This window comes from Rhea pennata, chromosome 27 (assembly GCF_028389875.1).
Source record: "Rhea pennata isolate bPtePen1 chromosome 27, bPtePen1.pri, whole genome shotgun sequence".
In the NCBI taxonomy this organism is placed as follows: domain Eukaryota; kingdom Metazoa; phylum Chordata; class Aves; order Rheiformes; family Rheidae; genus Rhea; species Rhea pennata.
Genome location: NC_084689.1, coordinates 1,280,594 through 1,303,041, shown reverse-complemented (window position 1 = coordinate 1,303,041; position 22,448 = coordinate 1,280,594). Strand labels below are relative to the sequence as shown.

General features: G+C 68.1%; 2 protein-coding genes across 5 annotated transcripts; both read right to left on the bottom strand.

Annotated features, from left to right (window-relative positions):
* Positions 1–3,308: 3,308 nt before the first annotated feature.
* MAP1S (microtubule associated protein 1S) lies at positions 3,309–16,756 on the bottom strand. 2 transcript variants are annotated; one of them, XM_062596161.1, is made up of 7 exons: positions 16,679–16,756; positions 12,908–13,009; positions 10,482–10,564; positions 10,190–10,330; positions 6,185–9,479; positions 5,715–5,932; positions 3,309–5,303 (listed from the first exon to the last, which is right to left on the bottom strand). In XM_062596161.1, exons 4-7 carry the CDS (start codon positions 10,247–10,249, stop codon positions 5,148–5,150), a joined length of 3,729 nt encoding a protein of 1,242 aa, XP_062452145.1. In that variant the 5' UTR covers positions 10,250–10,330; positions 10,482–10,564; positions 12,908–13,009; positions 16,679–16,756; the 3' UTR covers positions 3,309–5,147. The 2 variants fall into 2 exon arrangements, with proteins under 2 accessions (XP_062452145.1, XP_062452144.1); XM_062596160.1 differs by lacking the exons at positions 12,908–13,009; positions 16,679–16,756 and having other exon boundaries at positions 10,190–10,311; positions 10,482–10,533.
* A 1,085-nt stretch (positions 16,757–17,841) lies between these two features.
* On the bottom strand, positions 17,842–20,016 carry LOC134151625 (survival motor neuron protein 1-like). 3 transcript variants are annotated; one of them, XM_062596345.1, is made up of 7 exons: positions 19,908–20,016; positions 19,454–19,570; positions 19,103–19,300; positions 18,896–19,021; positions 18,348–18,473; positions 18,163–18,254; positions 17,842–18,082 (listed from the first exon to the last, which is right to left on the bottom strand). In XM_062596345.1, exons 1-6 carry the CDS (start codon positions 19,932–19,934, stop codon positions 18,171–18,173), a joined length of 678 nt encoding a protein of 225 aa, XP_062452329.1. In that variant the 5' UTR covers positions 19,935–20,016; the 3' UTR covers positions 17,842–18,082; positions 18,163–18,170. The 3 variants fall into 3 exon arrangements, with proteins under 3 accessions (XP_062452329.1, XP_062452330.1, XP_062452332.1); XM_062596346.1 differs by having other exon boundaries at positions 19,454–19,549; XM_062596348.1 differs by having other exon boundaries at positions 19,454–19,534.
* Positions 20,017–22,448: the final 2,432 nt, after the last annotated feature.

Here is a 22,448-nt window from a genome sequence, read left to right as displayed (position 1 = left end):
TCGCGCCCGAGCGCGCGATGCTCAGCGGGTGCAGGGGGGTGCAGGCAGTGCACGAGGGGCTCGGGGGGGCCCTCGCACCCCGGATTTGCCCTGTGCTTCCCCAGGCAGCTCTGCCAGGGAAGGGCAGTGCAGTGGATTCCCGTGAGAGGGGGGCACCAGGGAAGGGGGGGGCTCTTGCAGCGCAGTGGGTAGCAGATGCACCCCCAAACCCCCAAGCCCGGGGGGGGGGTTGTTGCACGGAGGTGCCCACGTCCCCGGGGGCAGCGCTTGCAGTGGAGAGGCTGCGCGGTGCACAGAGCAGGGGGGCGGCGGCAGGAGCGGTCTGGGGGGGGCGGGGGCCGCCCCGACACCTGGGGAAAGGGGTGTGCTGCAGGGGGGCAGATTGTGCGGGATGGGAGTAGCTCCCCGAGGAGAACACCCCCCGATTTTGGACCCGCCAAAATCCACGGGGGGAGCCTTGCAGGGCTGCACCCCGCATACACACACACACACACACACACATACGCACGCGGCGAGGGGGGAGCTGCCCCCGACCCCCAGGAGCGGTTTGCACTGCAGGGGGTGGGCGGACCCCCCCACGGAGGGGGTTGGGGCGCATTCCGACGGCGCTGCCCCCCAACACCGGCGGAGGGGTCTTGCAATGGGGGGGGGGTCACCTCCATGCACGGCGGCGGCGATGGGAGGGGGGCTGCACCCCGCGCCTTGCCGGGTTGGTGGAGGGGGGGGGAAGCCGCGGGGGGGGCGGGGGGGGGGCGCGGCCCGGGCCGCACTCACCTGGCGGAGCCGCCGCCGCCGCCGCCGCCGCCCCGCGCGCGCTCCGGGCTGCGCCGCGCGCTCCGGGGCCGCGGGCGCGCGCGCGCGCGAGCCGGCGCGGGAGCGGCGCGGCCCCGCCCGGCCCCCCGGCGAGGGGCGGGGCCCGCGCCCCCATTGGCCGCCCCGCCCGGCTGTGGTTACAAAAGGAAACAGCCGCCGCCTCCGATTGGTCCGACCGCTGGCGATGTTGCTATTTGGGAGGGGGTCGATTTGCATATTTAAAGAGACAGAGGCCTCCGCGCTCGAGAACCCCCCCCGGCCCCCGCCCCCGCCGGGAGGTGGCCCCGGGGCAGAGGGGAGCAGCGAGGGGACCCCGGGGCGGGGAGGCCCCGGCAGCGCGGGGGTGCACGAGCAGGTGCAACCCCCCTCCCGCAGCCCGGAGCCGCCAAACCCCCCAGCCAGGCACCCACGGGGAGCCGAGCCGGGGGCTCCACACCCGCGGGTGGCCGTGGGTGGGAGCGGGTGCTCCCACGCGGGGCTGCGCCGCCGCCTCACCCCCCTCCCCCCGCGCCCGTCCTGCACCCGAGCTGATGCAGCTCCCCGGGGCTAATAGCTCCTGGCCACACGGAGCTAATGGTGGCAATTGCTGATGCTGCTAGTCCCGCACGCAGCGCGGGTGAGCCCGCAGCGCGCCGAATGCCGCGTCCTGCCCCCGCCGCGGGGACCAGACGGCGCCTAATCCCACCTTGTCCAGCGCCGCTTGCAGCTCCCTGCCCGGCGGTGGCAAGCGAGGCGCCACCAGCCCGGCTCGGCTCTGCACCCCGCCCGCGACACCCCACGTCTCGCGGCCGCGGTGAGCTCATGCTCCGGCTCCGGCTGACACCACGGCGGGCGGCTCCGCTGCCGCCGGCAGCTGCGCGGCGGGGGGATGCCGGGAGACGCGCACCCGGGTGGCCAGCTGCGCCGCGCCGTGCCCGCCGCCTCCTCGCCACGCTGGCGGCGGCCCTGCCGGGCTCGTGGCAGGCGGCACGCTGCTGCAAGCCGTCAAAGACGCAGGGCAGGATACGACCCACGGGACGTGGTTCGGAGGAAACTGAGGAACAACTGGCCAGAGCCAGGTGCAGGAGCCGGCGGCCTGGGTGCAGCCGCGTCTGGCTCCGAGCACCATGCCAGGCTCCCACCGCAGCACCGGGGTCCCTGCCTGCACCCGCTTCCCGTGCCCTTTCCCGCAGTTCCCCTCCGGCGCGTCACGCGAGCTCTCGCAGCGAGTCAACCAGAAACGCCCCCGCCGGTACGGGGAACCAGCCCCTGAGACTGGGAAACGCGCCGAGCCCCAGCCAGGAGCCCCCACGGAGCCGGCACCGCCGGCGGAGCGGGGACGGCCCAGGGGCGCTGCGGCGCGCGGAGGGCTTCGGTTGCTCTTCCTTTTGTCCCGTCGAGCTCTTTAAGCACCTGCCAGTCCCCAGGGACAGGATCGTTTTGCAGCACTGCAGGCGATGTCCGTCCTCCGGCTGCGCCGCGCCTGCAGGGCCTGGGCAGCTCCGCTGCGGGGTGAGCGCGCCGCGGCCCTCGTCTGCGCCGCGCCGCTGCTTTGGTTCTGCTTTCCGTCGGCCTTTGCACGGGGGCCCAAACGGCAGCTGCCAGCGGCCGAACACAGGTCTGGGCTGAGCCCCCTCGCCATGCACGCGCTCAGCATCGCCGCGCACGCACTGAGCCCCCCGCCATGCATGTGCTGAGCATTGCTGAGCCCCCTCGCCGCGCGTGCGCCTCGCCTGCTCTCTTTGTTCGTGCTCGATGCGCGACGCCCCTCGACTTTCCCCGCTCTCCATGGCTGCTTTTGAGCGCTGGTCTTGCCGCAGTCGCGGCGCTCAGCGCTTCACCCGGCAGCGGGGTCCGTCGGCAGAGCAGCAGCCCTCGCGGGCGCCGGGCTCGTGCCCCGCTGCAGCAGCGGCGGCGCCCCGGGCTGCACGGGGCCAGGCCGGGCGCTATCAGCACGCACCCCCCCACGCAGCCTTGCTCTGCCGCGCTTGCAGACGCGGCCGAAACCCCCCAGCATCCCCCAGCCCGGTGGCAGCTCGCAAACTGTACAGTCGTAGCTGGAGAAACCTCTGCCTTCGCAAGGAGGGCTTTTGCCAGCCCTCCTCCAGCAGCAGCTTAACGTTCCCTTTTGGCTCCCCTTTTGCTCGTATAGCCGAAAAGGAACGAGGGATCATCCCACGGCCCCGGGGCAGAACAGCGGCGTCGTGCTGCTCTGCCCAAGCGGAACCGCGGGTCTCCGGGAGCTGGGGGCCCGCTCGGCCCCGCAGCTGCAGCCCGGGGGCCGCGCGTGCCGCGGGGGGCTGGCCCCCTCTTCCGCGCAGCAGCACTGCTCCGGCAGGGATGCAGGCAGTTGCCATGGAAACTCCTCATGCATCCTCAGCCGTGTAGCACCAGCACAGCTGGGCCCACGTCCGGGGCCCGCTCAGCCCCGAAGCGGGGCCAGCCCCGCTCCCGCTCCCACGCCAGGGCTGCAGCCCCTCCTGCCTCCCCCGAACACGCAGAGGTGGACAGCAGCGTCGAGCTATTATCTCTTTAATGCTTGTTTTCAATACATTTGCCAAACCGTAACATCGTGTGCAACACGGGGGTGCGTGCCGGTGTCCGTACATCTAGCAATGACAACCGCCGCGGCCCGGCGGCGCGGGCAGGACTGCAGCCCCGGGCGGGGGGCTGCGGCTCCCGCCGCCCCTCCAACATTAAAAACAGCTTCCAGCTAAGAAAAAATATATAAAGCACTAAAGGTGAAACATTCAATCCCCCCACCCCCCCGTCCCCTAACACGTAGGACAATACAATCAAACGTAAAAAGGCCCCTGCGGCCACGAGCCGGTCCCCAGGGCTGGGGGCCGAGGGGCCGCAGCCTCACAGTGGCAACCACAGATAAATAAGAACCTCCCGCAGGAACAGTTTTGGTTTGTTCAGTTTCTTCTGTTTTCTATTTTTTTCTCTTTTCTTTTTTTTAAAAAGTCATTACAAAAAGAGCCAGCAAGGAGCCCCCTACAAAACTGGTTAGTGTTTGCCCTCGACCCGGGGGCCGGCAGGGACCGCGAGCGGAGGCAGAGCGCGGCCCCCGCTCCCGCGGCAGGGATGAGGGAAGGGGACGAGCCCTCGCTCCGGTGCCCGCTCGGCCCCTGCTGCACCCCCCTGGTCCCAGCTCAACACACAAAACCCCTTAAAAATTGCACGTGACATTTGGTTTCTCATCCAGCTACTCGAGGGCGGCAGGGGCCAAGGGGAGGGAGAGCTGCTTTCCGCAGCCCAGCCCGCTGCACAGGCTGGGCCAGGGAAGGGAGAGCCAGCCTGGCCCCGTGCCAGGTGCCTTTGCTGGCAGGGAGGGAGGGAGGGAAGAGCCATCGGTGCAGCGAGCTGGCAGGTCTCAGCTCAGCGGAGAACAAAGCCTCCAGGTGCTGCCCGTGAGGACGAGAGGACAGGAGGGGCCGCGATGGAGAGGGAAGAAGGGACACAACTGCTCTTAGCAGGACCTGGGAGGGCTCCTGTCCCCCCTCGAGACTCTTCCTTGCTCGCACCGGTGCCACAGACGGAGGAAACACAGACAGTGAGACAGATGGTGGTGTAGCAAAGCCCCTGCCCACCCCGCTCCCGGCCCCTTTCCCGTGGCGCTCGGTGGCGAGGAGTGCCGAGGTGCCGGCCATGCAGTCGGGGCAGCGCCCGCGGAGCGGGACGGGGCGGAGGGCGAAGCCAGGCGCTGTAGTGGCGGGGAGCAGCCGCCGCGGCCCGAGCCCCGCGGGGCCGGGAAAGCCGCGGGGCGGCTCCGCGGGTGGGCGGGCGGCCGAGTCGTCCTGGCTCGGCTCCCCCGGGAAGGGGGCCCGGCTCCCCCCCGCCCCGGGAGGGCAGTAGTGGCTGATCTGGGTCCGGGGTAGGAACAGCAAACAACAAAAAGTTACCCTGTAAGTCGAGCACGGCTCAGGCTTGCTGCCTGCCGGGAAACGGCTCAGCACCGCAGCTGGACGCGGGAGGGGATGGATCCTGCCCCCCAAAGGCAGGGTCACTCCAGCCCCCCAGGCCTGCGCCAGGGCCGCGGCGGTGCAGAGCGAGGAGTGCGTGGCTCCGGCGTGGGCATGCGCTAACCACACGGTGCGTGACGGCGCGGCACGGGTGGGTGCTGCGGGCCCCACGGGAGCCCTGCCAGTCCAGAGGGAGGGGACGACCCCACATCCTTCCTCCCCAGCAGACCCTTCCCCTCCCTCCCCTCTGAGGCTCAGCAGCCAGCACAGCCCTGAGCCATGGGGAGGAAGGGAGGGAAGGGGAGGCACGCTGAGGAGGAGGAAGGTGGGGATGAAGCCCATGCCACCTCCTCCTCTCGGCCAGGTAGGGTCACGCCACCACAGCTCTCCTCAGAACTCCACCTTGCAGGCGGGGAAGGTCTCATCCTGCATGGCCACGGTGCTGTTGCTGCCCAGCACTGTGATGCCCAGCTCCTGCTGCCGGTCGTGGGTCTCCTGGTACCACTCATGCATCACCAGTGAGTCAAAGGTGGGGATCAGGGTCACCTGTGGAGACACCGACAGCACCGGCTCACTGCCCCAGTCCAGCCGGACCCCTCACCCCAGCCACAGGTCTCCCCAGCACCGGGGCCCAGAGCTAAGTCATTTCATGGCCACAGTTAATGGACTTGTCTCACTTTGAAAGGGGCTGGAAACACTCCAGGGAAGCCTGTGGGGCATCTGCTCTCCATCTCCTCCCCTTATTTTCACCACATCCATCCTGCTGCTCCACAGGGGAAACCGAGGCACAGGGCAGCCTGCTGGGGGCAAGCCCCAGGCTCATGCGCTGCAGCAGCACAGGGGCTGTGCCCACAAGGACTCCAGGTTGAAGGTCAGACCCTGGAATGGCTCTGGGGCAAGTCCTACTGGGCAGGGCTGTCTCAGAGCCACATCCCTCCGGGGCCCCTCTGGGCTCACCTGGATGTCGGTGCCCCACTGGTGCTTGCCGGTGAGCAGGGCATCCAGGATGGTCCGCATGACGCCCTCCTTGAGGTGGTCGTCACCACTCACCACGTAGCAGAGGGAGCGCACGCGACGGAAGAACTCCTCGTCCACCGTCCGGGCGCTCCACGAGCCGGGTAGGTAGGCCAGGTCCACGTAGACGGGGGGGCCTGGAGGGGCCGCGGCCCGCGAGCCTGCGAGGACGGGGACGCAGCGCTGTGGGCCGCGAGGGGCAGCCCCAAGCCACCCTTGTCCCCAGGGCCCTACGCGCACCGCACCCCAAACCCTCAGACCGCGTCACCCCAGCAGCGGCTCCGAGCTGCTCCAGTATGGGGAAACCAGAGCTGCCCCGGAGCCAAAGCCCTGCTCCTGCACCAAGATAAACCCAGGAGCAGCCACAGCTCGTAGCCCCCTCCCTCCAGCCCCACGGGGACCCCAGGCCTTACCTGCTGGAGACGCCCTGCCAGCTGCTGCCAGCGGCCTGGCTCCAGCGCTGCGGGTGGTCCCAGGGGCACGGGAGTCCCCAGCTGCCCCACCATAGGGGCCTTTCCTGTCCCCAGGAGGCAGCCTGGCCTTGTCCCCAGCGTCACGGGCCGAGCTCATGGGGCCCCGGGCCTTGGAGCCCAGGGTGGAGTGCTTGGGGGGTTCGGCTTTCGGGGCGGCGGGTGCCGAGCCCACGCGGGATGGGGTCCTCTTCACCTTGCTGGGGAGCTCCTTCTTCCCCGAGCGGATCTGGTCGGCTGGCAGGGCCTCAGGGTCCACCATGCAGATGCCAGGCTGGGCAGGGATGGGGCAGGGGTCCTTCATGGGGGCTGGGAGCGGGTCACGGGCCCTCATGAGGCCCCGGGCAGGGTGCTCCGAGTCCTCATCCGACTCCAGCCCGTCAGCCAGGATGGAGGGGCAGTCCTCGGTGGCCGGAGGGACGTCAGAGTCAGAGAGGGTGGGCAGCGACTCGCTCACGGAGGTGGGGGGCGTCTCGCCCCCCGGCTTGCGTGCCTGGCTCCGGCGCTGCGCCAGGGGCTGCGCCATCTCCTGCGACAGGTCGCTGTCCGACAAGTCCCGGGGGCTGACGTTGGCGGAGGGCGACCGCTCCGACTTGGGGTGCTCGAACTCGCAGGGCGACACCAGGCACAGGTCCACGTCGTGGGGCGAGTCGGAGCGGCGCCCGTGGCGCGGCGGCCCGTCCCCGTCCGCCCGCTGCGGGTGGTGGCAGGGCCGCAGGGGCAGCGACAGCCCACCCTTGGCGGCCGCAGCGTCCGGCTCCGGGGTCAGGCTGACCCCGCGGGGCCGGTTCCCCCCTTCTTCCTGGGGGGACTCGCTCACGGGGGGCAGCACCTGCTCAAAGGAGACGGAGAGCGACTCGTCCACCTCGGTGGAGTGCGGGGACCCCACTTCGGCTGGCAGAGAGGGGGTGGTGATGGTAGGGGACACATCGGGGACGTCGTCCTTGAAGGGGCTCAGGGAAAGGCAGCCCATCTGCTTCTCCTGCGAGGAGCCAGAGCTGTCATGCGAGGCTTTCGCCGCAGCCGGCGGCCAGGAGTTGGGTTGCTTGTTGGCGTTGGTGCCAGCACCCGGCTCCTCTCCTGCCTCGTCCACCGGGGACTGGTGGAAGGGAGTGTGTCCGGCACTGGCAGGCCCCGAGCTGGCTGGAGACATCATCTCTAGCGTCTTCTCCTCGGAGCTGCCACAAGGGTCTTCGCCCCCCTCTGCGCAGTGGTTGAGCAGCCCGGTGGGCGTGAGGTCGAAGTTGACGCTGCGGTCGCTCTTGGGGGTCTTGGCCAGGGGCGATGGGGGGCCAATGGCTTTGAAAGGGCTGCTCTCGAGGTAGCGGAAGCGCTGGGGGCTGTCGGGGTCCTCCAGGCCATTCTCCATGCAGCCCAAGTCTGCAGCCCCTGGCCCAGTGCGCACCCCGGCCTCCCCATTCTCCAGCGGGGATGGCTCCAGCTCACTCTCTGCCGTAGTGATGCCTTCATCTGTTGACTCCTCCTTCTTCCTCCCCTCCGCTCCTGGTGACGCAGCCCCCCGGCCTGGCTCAGCCTCTGGCAGCACGTCCTCAGGGGAGGGGGACTTGGAACTATCCAATGCCCCTGGCTCCTTCTTGCTACCCGTCTCCTTGGGTGCTTTGGCCTTGGGCTTCTCTGGCTCCTTCTTGAGGGTGGATTTCTTGATGCTCCCAGTCTTGGCCAAGGGTTTGCGAGTGTCTGGGCCTGGTGTTTTCCGGGCTGGGGGTTTTGCAGCCCCCTTATCCTCTGCCTTGCTGTCCTTCACATCCTTTCGCAGTGTTTCAGCCTTCACTTCCTTCTTCACTGTCTTCACCTCCTTCCTGGCTTCACCCTTCACCTCAGTCCCATCTTCCTTCTTCACCGGCTTCTTCTCCTCTTTTCGGGGAATAGGCTCCTTCTTGGGCACTGTTTTCTCCTTACTCACCTTTGGTTTCGTGTCCATTTTGAGCTTTTCCATCGAGGAGTCCAGCTTGGCTCGAGCATCCTTGGTTCTCTCCTCCTCTGACACTGTTCTAGTAGTCTCCCCCAGTGATCTCAGTTTCTCCTTGGTCCCTGACTTCACCTCCTTCCTCTCCGTCTTTGGAACCTTCTCCTTTGGCATTGGTGTCCCAGCATCCACCAGACTCAACTTGGAAGCAGACTTCAGGCTCTCCTTGCTCTCTGCCCTCTTCTGCTTGAGCTGCTTCTCAGGCTGGGGCACAGACAGCCCTTTCAAGTCATTCTTGGTGACCACAGGGTGCTTAAGGAACTCCAGGTGCTTCACCTTCTCCAGTCCCTCCAGGATGCGGGCCTGCGGAGTGCAACCAGGGAAGAGGACCCGGATGATCTTCTCGGAGGGATTGACAGGGTGCCAGACAAGCAGGGCGCAAATGGAGGTCAGACACTGCAGGGGCAAGTCCTGTTCTTTGGGGTAGCTATTGCCTGACCAGTGCTGCATGAGGAACTCCAGCTCCTTGGTGCCCTTTACAGGGTTCAGGACGTACATGTCCAACCGGCCGACCCCCATCTTCTGGAAGAGGACAGTGGGCTCCACGCGGGGGCTGCTGTCCCGAGCCAGTGGATTGGGGCGGATGCCCAGCTTGTCCAGGTAGTGCAGGGTCAGGGCAGCCTCATCACAGCTCTTCAGCACCCGGGAGTTGCCCTCAATGTCCTTCAGCTTCTCAGAGGCGTTGAGAAACACAACGCCCAGCTCTGGAGAGATGAGGTTCTTCGCCCAGTCCCCATTGCCCTGCGAGCCCTGGGATGGGTCCTCCTCCAGCTCTGCCAGCTTCCTCTGCAGCAGGCTGTTGACACCAGGCAAGCTGTCAGTGCCCGCATGCGTCACCAGGATGGAGTCAATGCGGTCCAGGTGCCGGACCAGCTTCCAGAAGGATGACTTGGGGTTGGAGCCCCCGTTCACCAGCACGTTGAAGCCATTGACAGCAAAGAAGGCCGAGTCCCCTCTCCCGCCCGGGAAGATATAGCAGCAGGGCTTAGAGAGCTTGAGGAAGCCGACCATGGTGGGGGGCTCAAGGAGGTCAAAGGGAGACTGCGGCTCCAGGGACTCCGAAAGATACTCCACGAACTCCTCCAGACCCTCCATCTCTGGCAGGATGCAGCCTGGGTTGTATCGCAGCTCAATGAAGTCCTGGAGGTTGTGATGGTCCAGACCCGAGTCCTTCCACTCTCCAAAGTCAGGGCAGCTGATGGTCAGCCTGGCCTTGGCAGAGGGGTCTGCAGAGCTCAGCATCTCTCCTACCTGCGAGGGCACAGGGAAAGTCAGAGCTTCAGGCCCTGGTCACCTCATCCTGCATGGGGCACCCAGGCTGGGCAGCACCTTGGGCTCCCATCTGAGATGGGGCAGCCCATAGGGAACCTCAGCCCACCCTCCCTTAGCAAGCACAGAGGAGCTGGGGGCTTCCAGAAGCCCATCCCCTGCCGATCGCTCGGTGCTGGATGCAGGCACGATGCCCACAGGGTGCTGGTGCCTGACTCGCACCCAGCCCCAGCTGGGGCTCAGGAGCAGGATGCAGCCGAGCCCCCACAAGCTGCTGTTTCCCAGCTCCAGCTCCCTCCCAGCCCCACGCTGCAGAGGGAGGAACGTGTCGGCCACGAGAGGCAGCGCGTCCGCCTGCAGAGCAGACGGCAGAGGGCTCAGCAAGCCTCTTGCCTCACTCCACCGCCGTGCCCGGCTCCCTGCGGGGACGCTGGAGAACGTGAGCAGACAGTCGCTCCGCCAGCGCAGACAGCGCCAGACTGCAGCCTCCCCTCCACCCGTGTCCCCCTGCACACCAACAGCCAGGCTCGGGGACTGCACACTCAGTCCAGCCCCAGTCAAATCCAGCCTCAGGGAGCAGGGGGAGATGAGGCAGCTCCTCCTCTGGGCTACAGACGCCATTTGCCAGACAAGCTCTCCCCCCTGGCTGCAGGAGAACAGGGAAGCAGGGCCCTGACGGCCCAGCACCGCACCTCCTTGTCTGTGAAGATCTGGATGAAGTCCCTCAGCGAGAAGCAGCCCGTCTGCAGCATCAGCTCCCCCGTCTCCTCCACGCAGGGCCCCGCGAACACCAGCAGCTTGTGCTGGGACACGTCTGTGATGAGGTTCCGCAGCTGAGGACGGGAGGGAATGGACGTGAGGACATTGTGTCCCCACCTGCATCCCATCCCACAGCCCTACCCCACAAGCTGCTCTGTGCAGGCTGGGGTGAAAAACGACACACATCCCACATCCCATCCCATGCTCTGGATCCCCTCTGCTCACCTCGTCGCACAGGGACTTATCCGAAGGGTTGAGCAGCACCAGGGTCTCCAGCACATCTCCCCGGTGGTGGAGGGTCCGCTGACCTGCGGGGAATGAGGGCTGACACCTGGCCCGGCACCACCTTCTCCAAAACACTAAGGACCTCGAGGGAGAACCTTGCAGTTTGGCTGCCCCATGGCTGGCTCAGGCTTGCCCCACCTGGAGATGAGGGGCTAGTACATGGCCAAGGTGGTGGTGGGGACAAAGCCTACCCACTCCTGCTGCACAAGAGGGACAGCCACCAATCCGCTCCTGGCCATCAGCCGGACACTGCAGAGGCCAGCGGATCTGCTGAGCTGTAGGACACGTTTCCTTGCCTCCTTCCTGTCGCAGGGAGGGGAGGAAGAAGGGGCTGGACAGGCTGGGGCCATGCCCTCCTCTCCTCTGTGAGCAGGGCTGCATCACCCGTGTGCTACCTGCCCACCCAAGAGCCACGGCATGAGCCCTAGGCACCCACCGCAGTCACAGCCCTGCATCTGCCCGGACCAGGCAGGCAACAGCTCTGCTCCCCAGGGAGTGAGGAGGAACCCAGGCGTCCTAGCTCCAGCCAGGCCCTGACCCCCCCTCCCCCAGGCCCAAAGAGGAAGCCTGGAGAGCCCACGGAGATCTGTTCACTGCCTGCAACAGCGTCCTGCCCTGGGGCGACCTTCTGCCTGCACAGGGAAGACAAGGGGACGTGGCGGGGAAGACATCTTCCAGAGCAGCATGTCCTCAGAGGGAGGAGTGGAAGCAGCAACTCCAGAGGGCCAAGGGCAATGGCCTGTTCAGCAGCTTCTCGGATACACTGCCGTGGGAAACCGCAGCCCTTCACACAGCCGAACCCCAAAGAGCACCACACTCCCAGGGCCAGAGCCGGCGGCGATGTCCCATCTCGGGCTGGGCAAAGCTGCCTGGAGGACGCCAGCTCCGCAGGGGAACGGTCCAGCCTCATGGCACGCGAAGGAAGCGGCTTTGCCATAGGCAGGGGCACGTGGGGATCACGGGGCTCAGTCCTACTGCCGCCAGCCTGGCTGGCCACAGCCCAGACAGGGCCCGAGGGCTTGGGCTCCAACACGCAAAGGAGCAGGAGACCGAGGTGGTTCCCACTGCAGAACCTCGTGTCTCCTTGCGTGACCCCCAACCAAACCACCCTCCTCCCAAAGAAGAAAGGTTCCGCCAGAACTGGGAGCTCATTTGACCATGTTTCCAAGCTCCAGTGTGTGCAGTGGGATTGGCAGGGAACACCGAAGGAGAGGTGGGCTCCCGCCCTGGGGCTGCCTCGAAGCATGAGGGAAGCTGGTCCCTCTGATGCTCCTTGCAGCTGGGGGCACCCGGGCAGGCACCCAGCAGGATGACAGGTACCACATCCCCTGAGGCCAGGCCAGCACCAGGGCAGCTTCTGCTTGGCGAAAGCAAGCAGCTCCACAAGGCACTAATACACAGATTTCGGGCAGAGCCGATGAGCGGGGAGTCCTGGAAGTTGCTGTTCCCCCGACCAGAGCCCTGGTGAGGGGCTGAGCCCAGGAAGGGCCCTGCAGCTTGGCTCGGGCCCCTGCTGAGCCGGCCGGAGCCTCTGTCACCCCCACGCATCAGCCACCGGCTGCAGCAGCTGCTCGGCACAAAGCAGAGTCTGTTCCCGGCTGTGCCGGGGGCGGTGGGGACGGTGCCCACCCCGGCACGGGCTCCGGTGGCTGCGGGGGCTGCTCACACCTCCTACCCCTCAGGCACCGCCGCAGCATCCCGGCACAGCCGGCTCCCACGCCGCGCTGGAACAAGCCGGCCTTTCTCCGCGATGCACCCGGAGCCGCTCCAGCCCACGAGACAAGGGTGGGAGCAGCCAGTCCCGGAGACACTGTTTCATCCCCAGGGCAGACCTTGATGCTCTTCCCAGCCTGCGTCAGCCCTGGCCTGCCTCGGGGGACACCCCAGCTCCCCGCATCGGTGAGAGCCAGCCCCGCTCGGAGGAATGGCGAGGGACATGGGCAGCCCGGCCAGGCACGAGCAGCTCCTCCAGCGAGGACCTGTCCTGAGGCCTGGGACAGCATCAGGGAGGGAGCACGCAACCAGCTCAGCACAAAAGCCGTTTTATAGACACGGCTAAATGTTTGCCCAGCTCAGCAAACAGCAGCCAGCGAGGGCAAGGCCCCAGCTTGCGGCAGCGCCGCAGTCACCTCACTCGTACCCCATCCCCTCTGGAGACGCATGAATTAAACACAGCCATCGGGTCAGGCGAGGACCCTGCAGACGTGCGCTCCAGCCCACGCTCACTCTGCGACAGAGAAGGCACCAGCCCGAGCGTCCTTGGCGAGCCGGGTGCATCCGGGGCCACGGGGTGCTGCCTCCAGCAGGCTCCAAAGGCTCAGCTCCAGCCGGGAAGAGGCAGGGGTTCGCCCCGCTCCCAGACTCACCTTTCACGATGCTGGAGAAGGTGGCCGAGTGGCGGGACACGAAGAGCTTTAGCTGTTCATCCAGGTTGCAGGCTGTGAGGTCGATGTCCCAGGAGCGGATGCCTGCGAGACAGGGCGGGAAGGATCAGCCCCGGGCGCGAGGGCACGCAGGAGGCGCAAGGCACCAACCCTTGCCGGAGAGCTCCCAGTGCCCAGCCGCTGCACCCTGAGCCACCGCTGCACCCGAGGACGTGTTAGCACCCATCGTCCCCGTCCCCAGAGAACAGCTGGCATCGCCACTGCCCAACCTCAGCAAGCCGCAAGCAACAGCGAGTGCCCAGCCCTAGTGCTGGGCGCACGAATGCCGGGGGGCCCGTGCCCCATGCTGGCAGCCCCCTCGCCGAGCCGCAGCACGCTCAGGGGCCAGGCCTGCCTCGCATCACCACCTCCCTAATCCCTGGCATGGCACCGGCTTACGTAAGACCCAGGCAATCCGGCTGAGCCGGGGATGCTGAGCAGCCGCTGCAGCTCCCGCAGCCAGCGCTGCGCTCCCCACCCAGCCGCAGCGGGGACCGTCCCCACCGCGTCTGCTCTCATCCCCCTCCTACCTCCCTCTGAGCCTGGGGGAGGAGAGCAGGGGGGCGGCGTTGGCCCAGTGCCCCCAGCTAGCGCGTGGGGCCTTTTCACGGGAGGGAGCAGAGCTGCCCCCACCTCCCCACGGCTGCAGGATGGACCCGGACGCAGCCCCAGCCCCCTCCCCAGCTCAGCGCCTCTTGCTTGCTGCGGACCCGCAGCGCAGGCCAAGCCCCGGGCTGCTTTGGCCGGGCCGTGCTCGGCCGGAGCGGATGGGTCCCCAGGCGCCCCGCACGCGGCTTTCCAGGATGTGAGTCAGTTCGCGGCCTCCCATCGACGCCGGCAGCCCTCAGCCTTCCCCAGGGCGCCGTTCCCAGCCCAGGCGAGCGGCCGTCGTGCTCATGCCAGCAGGACACCCCCAGCACCGACCCCACGCTCAGCAGATTTCCAGACTCCGCGCTGCTGTCCGAACCCTAACAGGATGCAGTGGGGCAGGGAGACGGGGACTGCGCTGTGACCCCTGGCACAAGGCTGACGCCACCTCCCCGAGGACTCCCGGAGACGTAGCCAGCTGCCAAGGCAGACCACGGCAGGAACACCTGCAGCAACGCTGCAAACGCCAGTTAAACTCCCGAGAGCGGACCCAGTGCCGAAATCCAGGCGCAGCCAGAGAGATCGCAGCACTGGCGATCCTGCAGCTCCCGGCACGGGCGCTCCCCTGCAAACACTGGCACGGGGAGACCCTCGGCGCGGTGCCACCAGCCCAGCCCTCCCCGGGGAGGCAGAGCAGCACCCGGCGCTCGCCCGTGCAGGTGCGCGGCTTCCCCGAGGCACGCACCTTGCACGGTGACTCACGGCTGCACGGGCTCTGCCAGCAAAACCCCGGCCCCTGGGGCGACGGCACCACCTTTCCCTGCACCTCTTTAAAAACAGCAGTTACGGGGTTTCACTGTGCTGGAGGATTCGGAGGGCTGCACGAGCCTCCGCACACCTCTGGCTCCTGTCAGACACCGAATACCTGGCACGGGTTCGCTCCTCCTTCATGCAGACATCTCTCCCTGCACCCAGGGCAGGAGCCTGGAAATCCCTCGCCACCACGGGACAACGCATCAGCTGCAAATCCCCAGGGATCCCGGCCCCAAAACACCAGCAGCTCCCGTCGGGCTCTGCCGCAGAGCCGGGCTCTTCGTGCCGCAGAGCGGCCTCGCACGGGGGTTCACCGGGAGCTTGGCTGCCGGCACCACTGGCGCGTTGGCCCATCAAGCGCGCCGGAGCCATTCCCGCCCTCCCTTCCTCCCCAGCCCGCCGAGCGGTTAACGGTCCCACAAACCGGCGGGCAATGGCGTAAGAGACGCCCGGGCATCGGCGCGGGGGCAACGCGGAGTTGCACGTGCTTTGCGCAACGCGCTGGGTGAACACTGGGGCTCCGGCCCCACGCAGCCAACGCCGTTTTCCAGACGGTTTCCCAAGCAGCTTTGCCTCCTCCTGGGCTTTGGGCCTTCCCGGGGCCAGCGAGATTTGGCCTTGTCCTCGCGGGGTGCCAGGGACACTGGCAGCCCCAGGGACCCCCCAGCCCTGCGGGGTCCCGCGAGGGCCGGAACGGCACTGCCCCGGACAGGGTTCCCCACAGTTTAGGGGGAAACTCCCAGCTCCAGCCAGGCGTCGGGGATGGCTGCCAGCAGGGAGACGAGAGCGGGGCCGGGAAGGACACCCCATGGCACAGGGGGGAGCCGAGCATCCCTCCCGCTGCAAACCAGTGCAGACCAGCACAAACCAGCACAGCATCCCAGTCCCTGTGACTGCACAGGGGGAAGGGGCAGCTCTCACGGGTCCCCAGCCCAGGAGCCAAGGTGGAGAAAGGGGGCAGATCCCATGGGTCAGCGTGGGGGGCAGGTCCCAGGGGTCTGGGGCAGGGGAGAGGTCAGACCCTGGGGATCCCAGCAGGCAGGTCATGAGCATCCAGGGGGCAGGTCGCAGGGATCCAGGGCAGGGAGAGAGGGCAAATCCTGGGGATCTCAGTGGGTGGGTTGTGAGGATTCAGAACAGGAGAGAAGGCAGATCCCAGGGATCCCCGGGGGCAGGTCTTGGGAGTTCAGAGCAGGAGAGGGAACAAATTCTGGGGATCCCAACAGGCAGGTAACGAGCATCCAAGGCAGATTTTGAGGATATGAGGGGGGGCAGATCCCAGGGATCTAGGGGAGGGAGAGAGGGCAGATTCTGAGGATGTCAGTGGGCAGGTCCCAGGGATCCAGGGAGGCACAGATCCTGGGGATCCAGGGCAGGAAAGAGGTCAGATCCCCAGGGATCTAGAGGGGCAGGAGAGGGGGCAGACCCCAGGGATCCAGGGGGCAGATCCCAGGGATCCAGGGCAGGAGAGGGGGCAGATCCCAGGGATCCAGGGGGGCAGATCCCAGGGATTCAGGGCAGGAGAGGGGGCAGATCCCAGGGATCCAGGGGGGCAGATCCCAGGGATCCAGGGGGGCAGAGAAGGTAGACCCCAGAGATCCAGGGGGGCAGAGAAGGTAGACCCCAGAGATCCAGGGGGGGCAGATCCCAGGGATTCGGGGCAGGAGAGGGGGCAGATCCTGGGAATCAGGGGGGCAGATCCCGGAGATTCGGGGCAGGAGAGGGGGCAGATCCCAGGGATCCGGGGAGGCAGATCCCGGAGATTCGGGGCAGGAGAGGGGGCAGATCCCAGGGATCCGGGGAGGCAGATCCCGGAGATTCGGGGCAGGAGAGGGGGCAGATCCCAGGGATCCGGGGAGGCAGATCCCGGAGATTCGGGGCAGGAGAGGGGGCAGATCCCAGGGATCCGGGGAGGCAGATCCCGGAGATTCGGGGCAGGAGAGGGGGCAGATCCCAGGGATCCGGGGAGGCAGATCCCGGAGATTCGGGGCAGGAGAGGGGGCAGATCCCAGGGATCCGGGGAGGCAGATCCCGGAGATTCGGGGCAGGAGAGGGGGCAGATCCCGGGGATCCAGGGAGGCAGATCCCGGGGATCCGGGGCAGGAGAGGGGGCAGATCCCGGGGCCACTACCCGGCCGTGGGGGTGGGGGGTGAGAAGGAGGCAATTCCCGGGGGTCCGGCGGGGCAGATCCCAGGGAATCGCGGCAGGATGCGGGGCCGATCGCGGGGGGCCGCGCGGGGCCCAGCAGCGCCCGCCGGGGCCGCCCTCCCCCGCTCCGCCCCGGGGGCGGCGGCGGCCGGTGCCGGGCTCACCTCGCTCCAGCTCGTGCAGCACGGAGGCCAGCAGGCCGGGGCGGTGGCAGCCGCCGCCCACGATGGCGAGCAGCGAGTAGCGGCGCGGCCCGGCGGCGGGGCCCGGAGGAGCCGCCGCCGCCGCCGCCCGCCCCGCAGCGCCCGCGGCTCGCGCCGCCGCCGCCGCCATCTTCGGGCCCCCCGCAGCCACGACGTGCCGCCGGCCCCGCCCCGCCCCGCTTTTACGTCACCGCGGCGGCGCCCCGCCCGCTGATGTCACCGCGGGCCAATAGGCGGCGGCAGCGGCGAAGGGTGTGGGAGGGGGAAGCCGCGCCTGGCGGGCAGATCTTAAAGGGGCAAGGCCGGGGTGGGGCCGCGCCGCGGTGGGGCCCAGAGGCCACGCGCTGCAGGGATGAGGCCGGGCCGTGCAGCGCCGTGCAGCGAAGGGGTGTGCGCTGCAGCGCGGGAGGCGTGAGGAGCGTTGCTGGGGGGTGGGGAGGGGTGCAATGCAATGCTGCGGGTGTGCAGTGCCATGCTGGGGGTGTGCGATATAGTGCAATACTGGGGGTGTGCAGTGCAGTGGTGGGGAGGGTGCAAGGCAGTGATGGGGGTGTGCAGTGCAGAGCAGTGCAAGGACAGCCCTAGGCTCTGCAGTGCAGTGAATGCACCATGCAACGCTGTATAGTGCGGGACTACACGGGGTAGGGCCGCACTAGGCTGTGCAGTGTCACACTGTGCAGTGCAGCGCAGCTCCATCACATCCCCCAACGACGCCAGGTCTCCCTGCCCAAACTGCACCTCAGCTCACTGGTCTCCAGCAATAACGATCTCACTAATAAACAGAGCTGCCTTGGGCTCCCTGAGCCACCCCTCTGGCCCCCCACCAACCCAGCAGCCAGTCCCCTCCTGCACGTTCCTGGCAGGACTGCCTCCCCCACGCACAGTCCCCACTGCCCGGTGCCGTGCCCCATTCCCCGTCCCCTCCCCTCGCAGCGAGCTTGGCTGCCTCGGGCTCCAGAGACGCACGGCAGAGGACAGGCTGCCAATTCCCTGAGCAAACACGGCCCCAGCGAGGCCGATCTGGACACCGAGCCCTGTTTGGGCCCCAGGACGAGAGCAAGTGCTAGGCCCCTGCGCAGGGCCACGGCCCTTCCCTAGGGGTGCAGACAGGCCCAGACGCAGCATGCCACACACCAGCTTTATTCCAAAATCCCTGCGGGAGGGGAGCACAGCCGGGGCAGCCCACGGGGCCGCGGCACCTCTGGGGCCGGGCACTGATGCAGAGCCAGCCCATGGCAGGGGGATAGCGGCTCCCTCTTCTCCCAGGGACCCACTGCTGGGCCCTCCAACCACAAGGTGAGACCGGGAGTGCTGCTCTCTGCCCCAGACCTGCCCCTCCAGCAGGGCACAGGGCCATGGATCCAGCTGGAAAAGGGGGAACAGAGGTGAGCGACAGGAAAGAGGTGTTGGGGGCATCGCGGGCACCTGCGTCCCCACACACCCACCTGTCCTCCTAGCTGCGCGGTGACGCTTTCTTCTGCCTGCAGCCTCGTCTCGGCAGGAATGTGGCTGCCTCTGCCCGGCCCTCACGGAGACCCTAGGGGTGCAGGGCAGTGCAGGGGTCACGGGGGGATCATTCCTTCACCCTGGCTGTTCCCTCCACCCCATGCCCTCCCCAGCCCTGCCGTACCATGTAGAAGCCGGTGTGGTACCCGCTCATATACCAGGACATCAGCATCGCAGCCAAGGCTTCCTCCTCCTCCTCTTCCTCCTGGAGTGTGTGCAGCGGGGCTGGGGGCCATGGCGGAGGCACCAGCTACAACCACCACCAAGAGCCTCTGTTAGGGACAGTCCCATCGCCAGGGACCCTGCCGTGGGGCACCACCTCCCCTGCACCCTGCCCAGCAGGAGACGGGGATCCGAGCAGGGAAATAAGGAGGTCCTGGTGCCCCCTGCCAGCATCGCTGGGCTCTCGTCCCTCCCTCCCTCCCTCCCCCCCCCAACTCTGCAGCCGGGGCTGCACGACAGGGTGACTCCAGGCTCGCTTGTTCCCATCCCCATTGATGGGCAGGAGCGGGGCCAGCCACAGGCTGGCAGGGAGAGCCCAGGCCACCAGAACCTGCTCTGGACAGGGCACCCACAGCCTTGAGTGCCCCCCACAGCACAGGGCAGCTCCCAGCCCCACAGCGAGCCGAGGGGTGCAGGGTACTCAAGCCTGAGGCAATGCCAGATACTCACCTCGGGGGCCTGGGGGGAGCAGGGCGCCCGCTCACCCTTGCTGCTCTTCCTCCGCCTGCCCGGGGGCAGCTCCCACGACGGGGCAGGTTTCGGCCTCCGGGGCTCCCCGCGGGGACCCTCTTCCACCTTGCAGGGAGGCACAAGCATCAGCACCACCCCCCGTGGACCTCCCCACCCACCCCAAAGGTGCCCCGTGGCCGCACTCACCCCCTGGGGCCCCGGGTCAGCCGCCGTGGGGGTGGCACAGGGGGGCAGGAGATCCGCCAGCGCCTGCTCCTCCTTGTTCCCGTAGCCGTCGAACTCCACCAGGCAGGTGCCCGCCGCGGCGTCCAGCGCCCGCACCGTGGCGGGGTACAGCAGCCCGTCGCCTGACCAGATGGCACGGCAGGCGTCTCCCACTGCCCACTGCGGGGAGAGACCGGGGGGGGGGGGGGCGGAGGAGGATCGCGCCAGCCCCGGGGGGCTCCTCGGTGTGAGCCTCCCCCCCAGCAGGTTGCAGGGCAGCCTCTCCCTGAGGCAGCAGCGGGGACAGGAACAGCCATCTCCTCGCCCACTCACCTGGGAGTCTTCCTCCTCCTCCTCCTCCTCCTCGCTGGGGGTCACACTCAGTGCCGGCGACTCGGGGCTCTGGTCTGACTCCTTGTCCGGAGCATCCTGGGGCAGGCTGAGATGGGGCTGGGGGGGGCAGAGCAGGGGCCTGGTCCTATCCTGGCCCAGGCAACCCCAGCACAAGTTTGTCCAGCCCCAGCTCGGTCCTGGTTCAGGTCCCTCCAGCTGTGGTGCCCCGGTCCAGGCTAGTCCGGACCCTCCTGCCCCAGCCTGGTCCCGGTTCAGACTCCTCCAGCCCCAGTACTCCCAGTCCAGGCTAGTCTGGATCCTCCCGCCCCGGTCTGGTTCCTGTTCGGGTTCTCCCACGCCGGTACTGCCGGTCCAAGCCAGTCCGGACCCTCCCGGCCCGGCCCGGCGCGAACCCCGGTTCGGGACCCCCCTGCGCCAGAGCGCAGCCGCCTACCCGCGGCCCCGGGGCGCTCTCGGCCATGGTCCGGCGCAGGCGGCACCGAACCGGCGGCCGCACGTGGGTCCCGTCTGCGCCGCTCCGCTCCGCAGCTCCCCGCAGCGCCGCGCCCCGCCCCCGCGCCGCGCCCCGCCCCCTGTGCCGCGCGGCGCCCCCTGGGTAATGCAGTCTCCGCCCCGGCGCCGCGCGCGGGGGCGGGGCGCGCCGCGACTACACTTCCCAGAAGGCAGTGCCCGAGCCACCAGCGAGTCGGGCGGGCAGAGCGCCGCTGCGGCTCCGCCGCCGCGCCCTCCGGTGGCAGGGGGTGCGCGACACGCTGGGAGGAGCGCGGAGGGCCGCAGCCATCGGTGTACCGAGCTGTGTCGGGGCTCAGCGGAGGCGGGCCCCGGCCCTGCGCTCGCAGCCGCGCCTGGGGCCGAGCTGCCTCCGCAAGGGCCCCGCACAAAGAGCTGCGAGATCCTGTGGAAACTTTGCGCATCCACTAGGGAATCGGGGGAAAAACGACCTGCCCGTGCACGGCTCTGTACGGGACGCTGGTGAGCAGCAGCCACCCTGCAGGACATCTGCTCTGGCGCAGGCAGTAGGAACCCTGGCCAGGGCGTGCGGCTGGACGGAGCCCGGCCTGCAGCCACCCTCACGGGGGCAACGCAGAGCCCAGCAACCGCCAGTGCGGGAGAAGCAGGGCCCCAGAACACTGGATCTGAGAGATTTGGGGGCACAACCCCAGGGCATCTCCCAAGGCCTGACTGAAATGCAACCCCAAATTCATCTCCTTTAACAAGCCGGTGACGAGGGTTCCCCGTCGCTGCCAGCCAGCCGTAAATATTTACCTGGCAGCAATTAACAGGTGCAGTAACCTGGCACCTGGCAAGAGCACCCAGCTGCACCCCTCTGGCACGGGCACCCTTCGTGCAGCTACAGCTGGAAACCGCCAAACCTGGGAGGCGTGGGTGGCCTCGGAGCACCAGCAGCCGAGACCCTCCGGTCAGCGGGGAATGGAGCCGGCACAGCCCGGCTGCAGCGGGCAAAGTCCCCTGCTTGTGTGTCCTTCACGTGGCCGCCCGCGCTGCTGCCATGCACGGGGCCGCATCACTGGTGCCCGGGCAGCCGCGGCAGCACGCAGACACCTGCCGCCCCCGCACCAGCTGCCAGGGGAAACCGAGGCACAACCGGAGGCTGAGCCACAGGGGCATCCTCATCTCCCGAACCTCCCAGCCTTGGTGGGGACGTGCATCCTCCCCAGGTCCTGCTGGCTCCTGTGATGCCGGCGGTGGGGCCTTGGCAGCACAGATCCTGCCCAGCTGCAGCAGGGCAACGTGCGGCTGCGATGCTGGCCTGGCAGCGAGCCTGCTCCAGCCCAGGTGTGCACACAGCCAGCCCCACCACGGGGAGCAGGACCAGGAAACTCAGGCAGGGAAACAACCTGGAGCACGAAACCAGAGCATGAAACCGGAGCGCCCGGGAGCGTGCCAGAGCTGGCCTGCCCGCATGGAGCTGTGCTCGATGTGTGAGCGTGTGCGTGCGAGCGTGCAGCTCAGAGGAGCAGCACAGGCCTGCGAGGCAGCACACATGCACAAGGTGGTCACCAGCATGCTGGTGTGAGCAAGAACACGCATGCACACCCACATTGCATCAGCACAGGCAGGCAGCACATGTGTGCAAGCTGGCACGCAGCGGGGGAGAAGGGCTGGTGTGCAAAACTGAACATGCAAAACTGGGCGTGCAAGAGCGAGCAAGCACAGGATGTGCGTGCGAGGGGACAGTAGCGTACAGGGGCCCGTGGGTGCGAGGCCCACGTATGCATGGAGGCGGCAGTGCGCGCACAGCCCCACGCGTGTGCGGGCCTGGCCCGCAGCGCCGCCGGGGCGGGGAACGGGGCCTGCGGCGGCCGCGCGTCCCCGGCAGGTGGCAGCCGCCAGCCGCCGCCGCCGGTCGCAGCGCCGGTGCTCGGACCGGCACTCCGCACCCTCCGCACCCCACTGCACGGATGGATCCCCCGGTGCATGGACCTACCCCACACGCGCTGCAAACCCCAATGCACGGACCGATACTGCATTGCACGGACCGACCCCCCCACACACACACTGCAAACCCCAATGCACAGACCGATGCGGCATTACACGGACCGACCCCCCCCCCCCATTGCAAACCCCAATATATGGACCGCCCCGCCCCCCGCAAACACCAGTGCCAGGCTCGATACTCCACTGCACGGACCGACCCTCCGCAGAGTTGCAAACCCCAATGCCCGAATCGACTCCCCATCGCAGACCCTGGTGCATGGACCGACCCGCCCCCCAACTGCAACCCCAAATTCACAGACTGACCCCCCCCCCGTCCCCGTCCCGCCGTTGTTTTCGGCACAGCCGGGGGGGGGGAGTTTCTGGGCGGGGGTTTCCGCGTGCACCCAGCTCCGGGCGCTCCAAAAATAGCCGCTCCCGGGCGCAGGCGGCGGCAGCCCGGCCCCGCTCCCCCCGCGTAGTGGAACCCCCCTCCCGCCCCCACCGGAGCACCCCGCCCCACGTGGGGCCTGCGAGC

Excerpts from the sequence above, each read along its gene's own strand:
- MAP1S (XM_062596161.1), bottom strand. The coding sequence starts at position 10,249 with ATGCTGCAGACGGGCTGCTTCTCGCTGAGGGACTTCATCCAGATCTTC. Across the intron at positions 9,480-10,189 it reads AGATCTTCACAGACAAGGAG|GTAGGAGAGATGCTGAGCTC; the intron begins GTGCGGTGCTGG and ends GTGCCCTCGCAG. Across the intron at positions 5,933-6,184 it reads TGGCAGGGCGTCTCCAGCAG|GCTCGCGGGCCGCGGCCCCT; the intron begins GTAAGGCCTGGG and ends CCGTCCTCGCAG.
- LOC134151625 (XM_062596345.1), bottom strand. The coding sequence starts at position 19,934 with ATGGCCGAGAGCGCCCCGGGGCCGCGG. Across the intron at positions 19,301-19,453 it reads AGGAGGAGGAAGACTCCCAG|TGGGCAGTGGGAGACGCCTG; the intron begins GTGAGTGGGCGA and ends CTCTCCCCGCAG. Across the intron at positions 19,022-19,102 it reads CTGACCCGGGGCCCCAGGGG|GTGGAAGAGGGTCCCCGCGG; the intron begins GTGAGTGCGGCC and ends CCTCCCTGCAAG.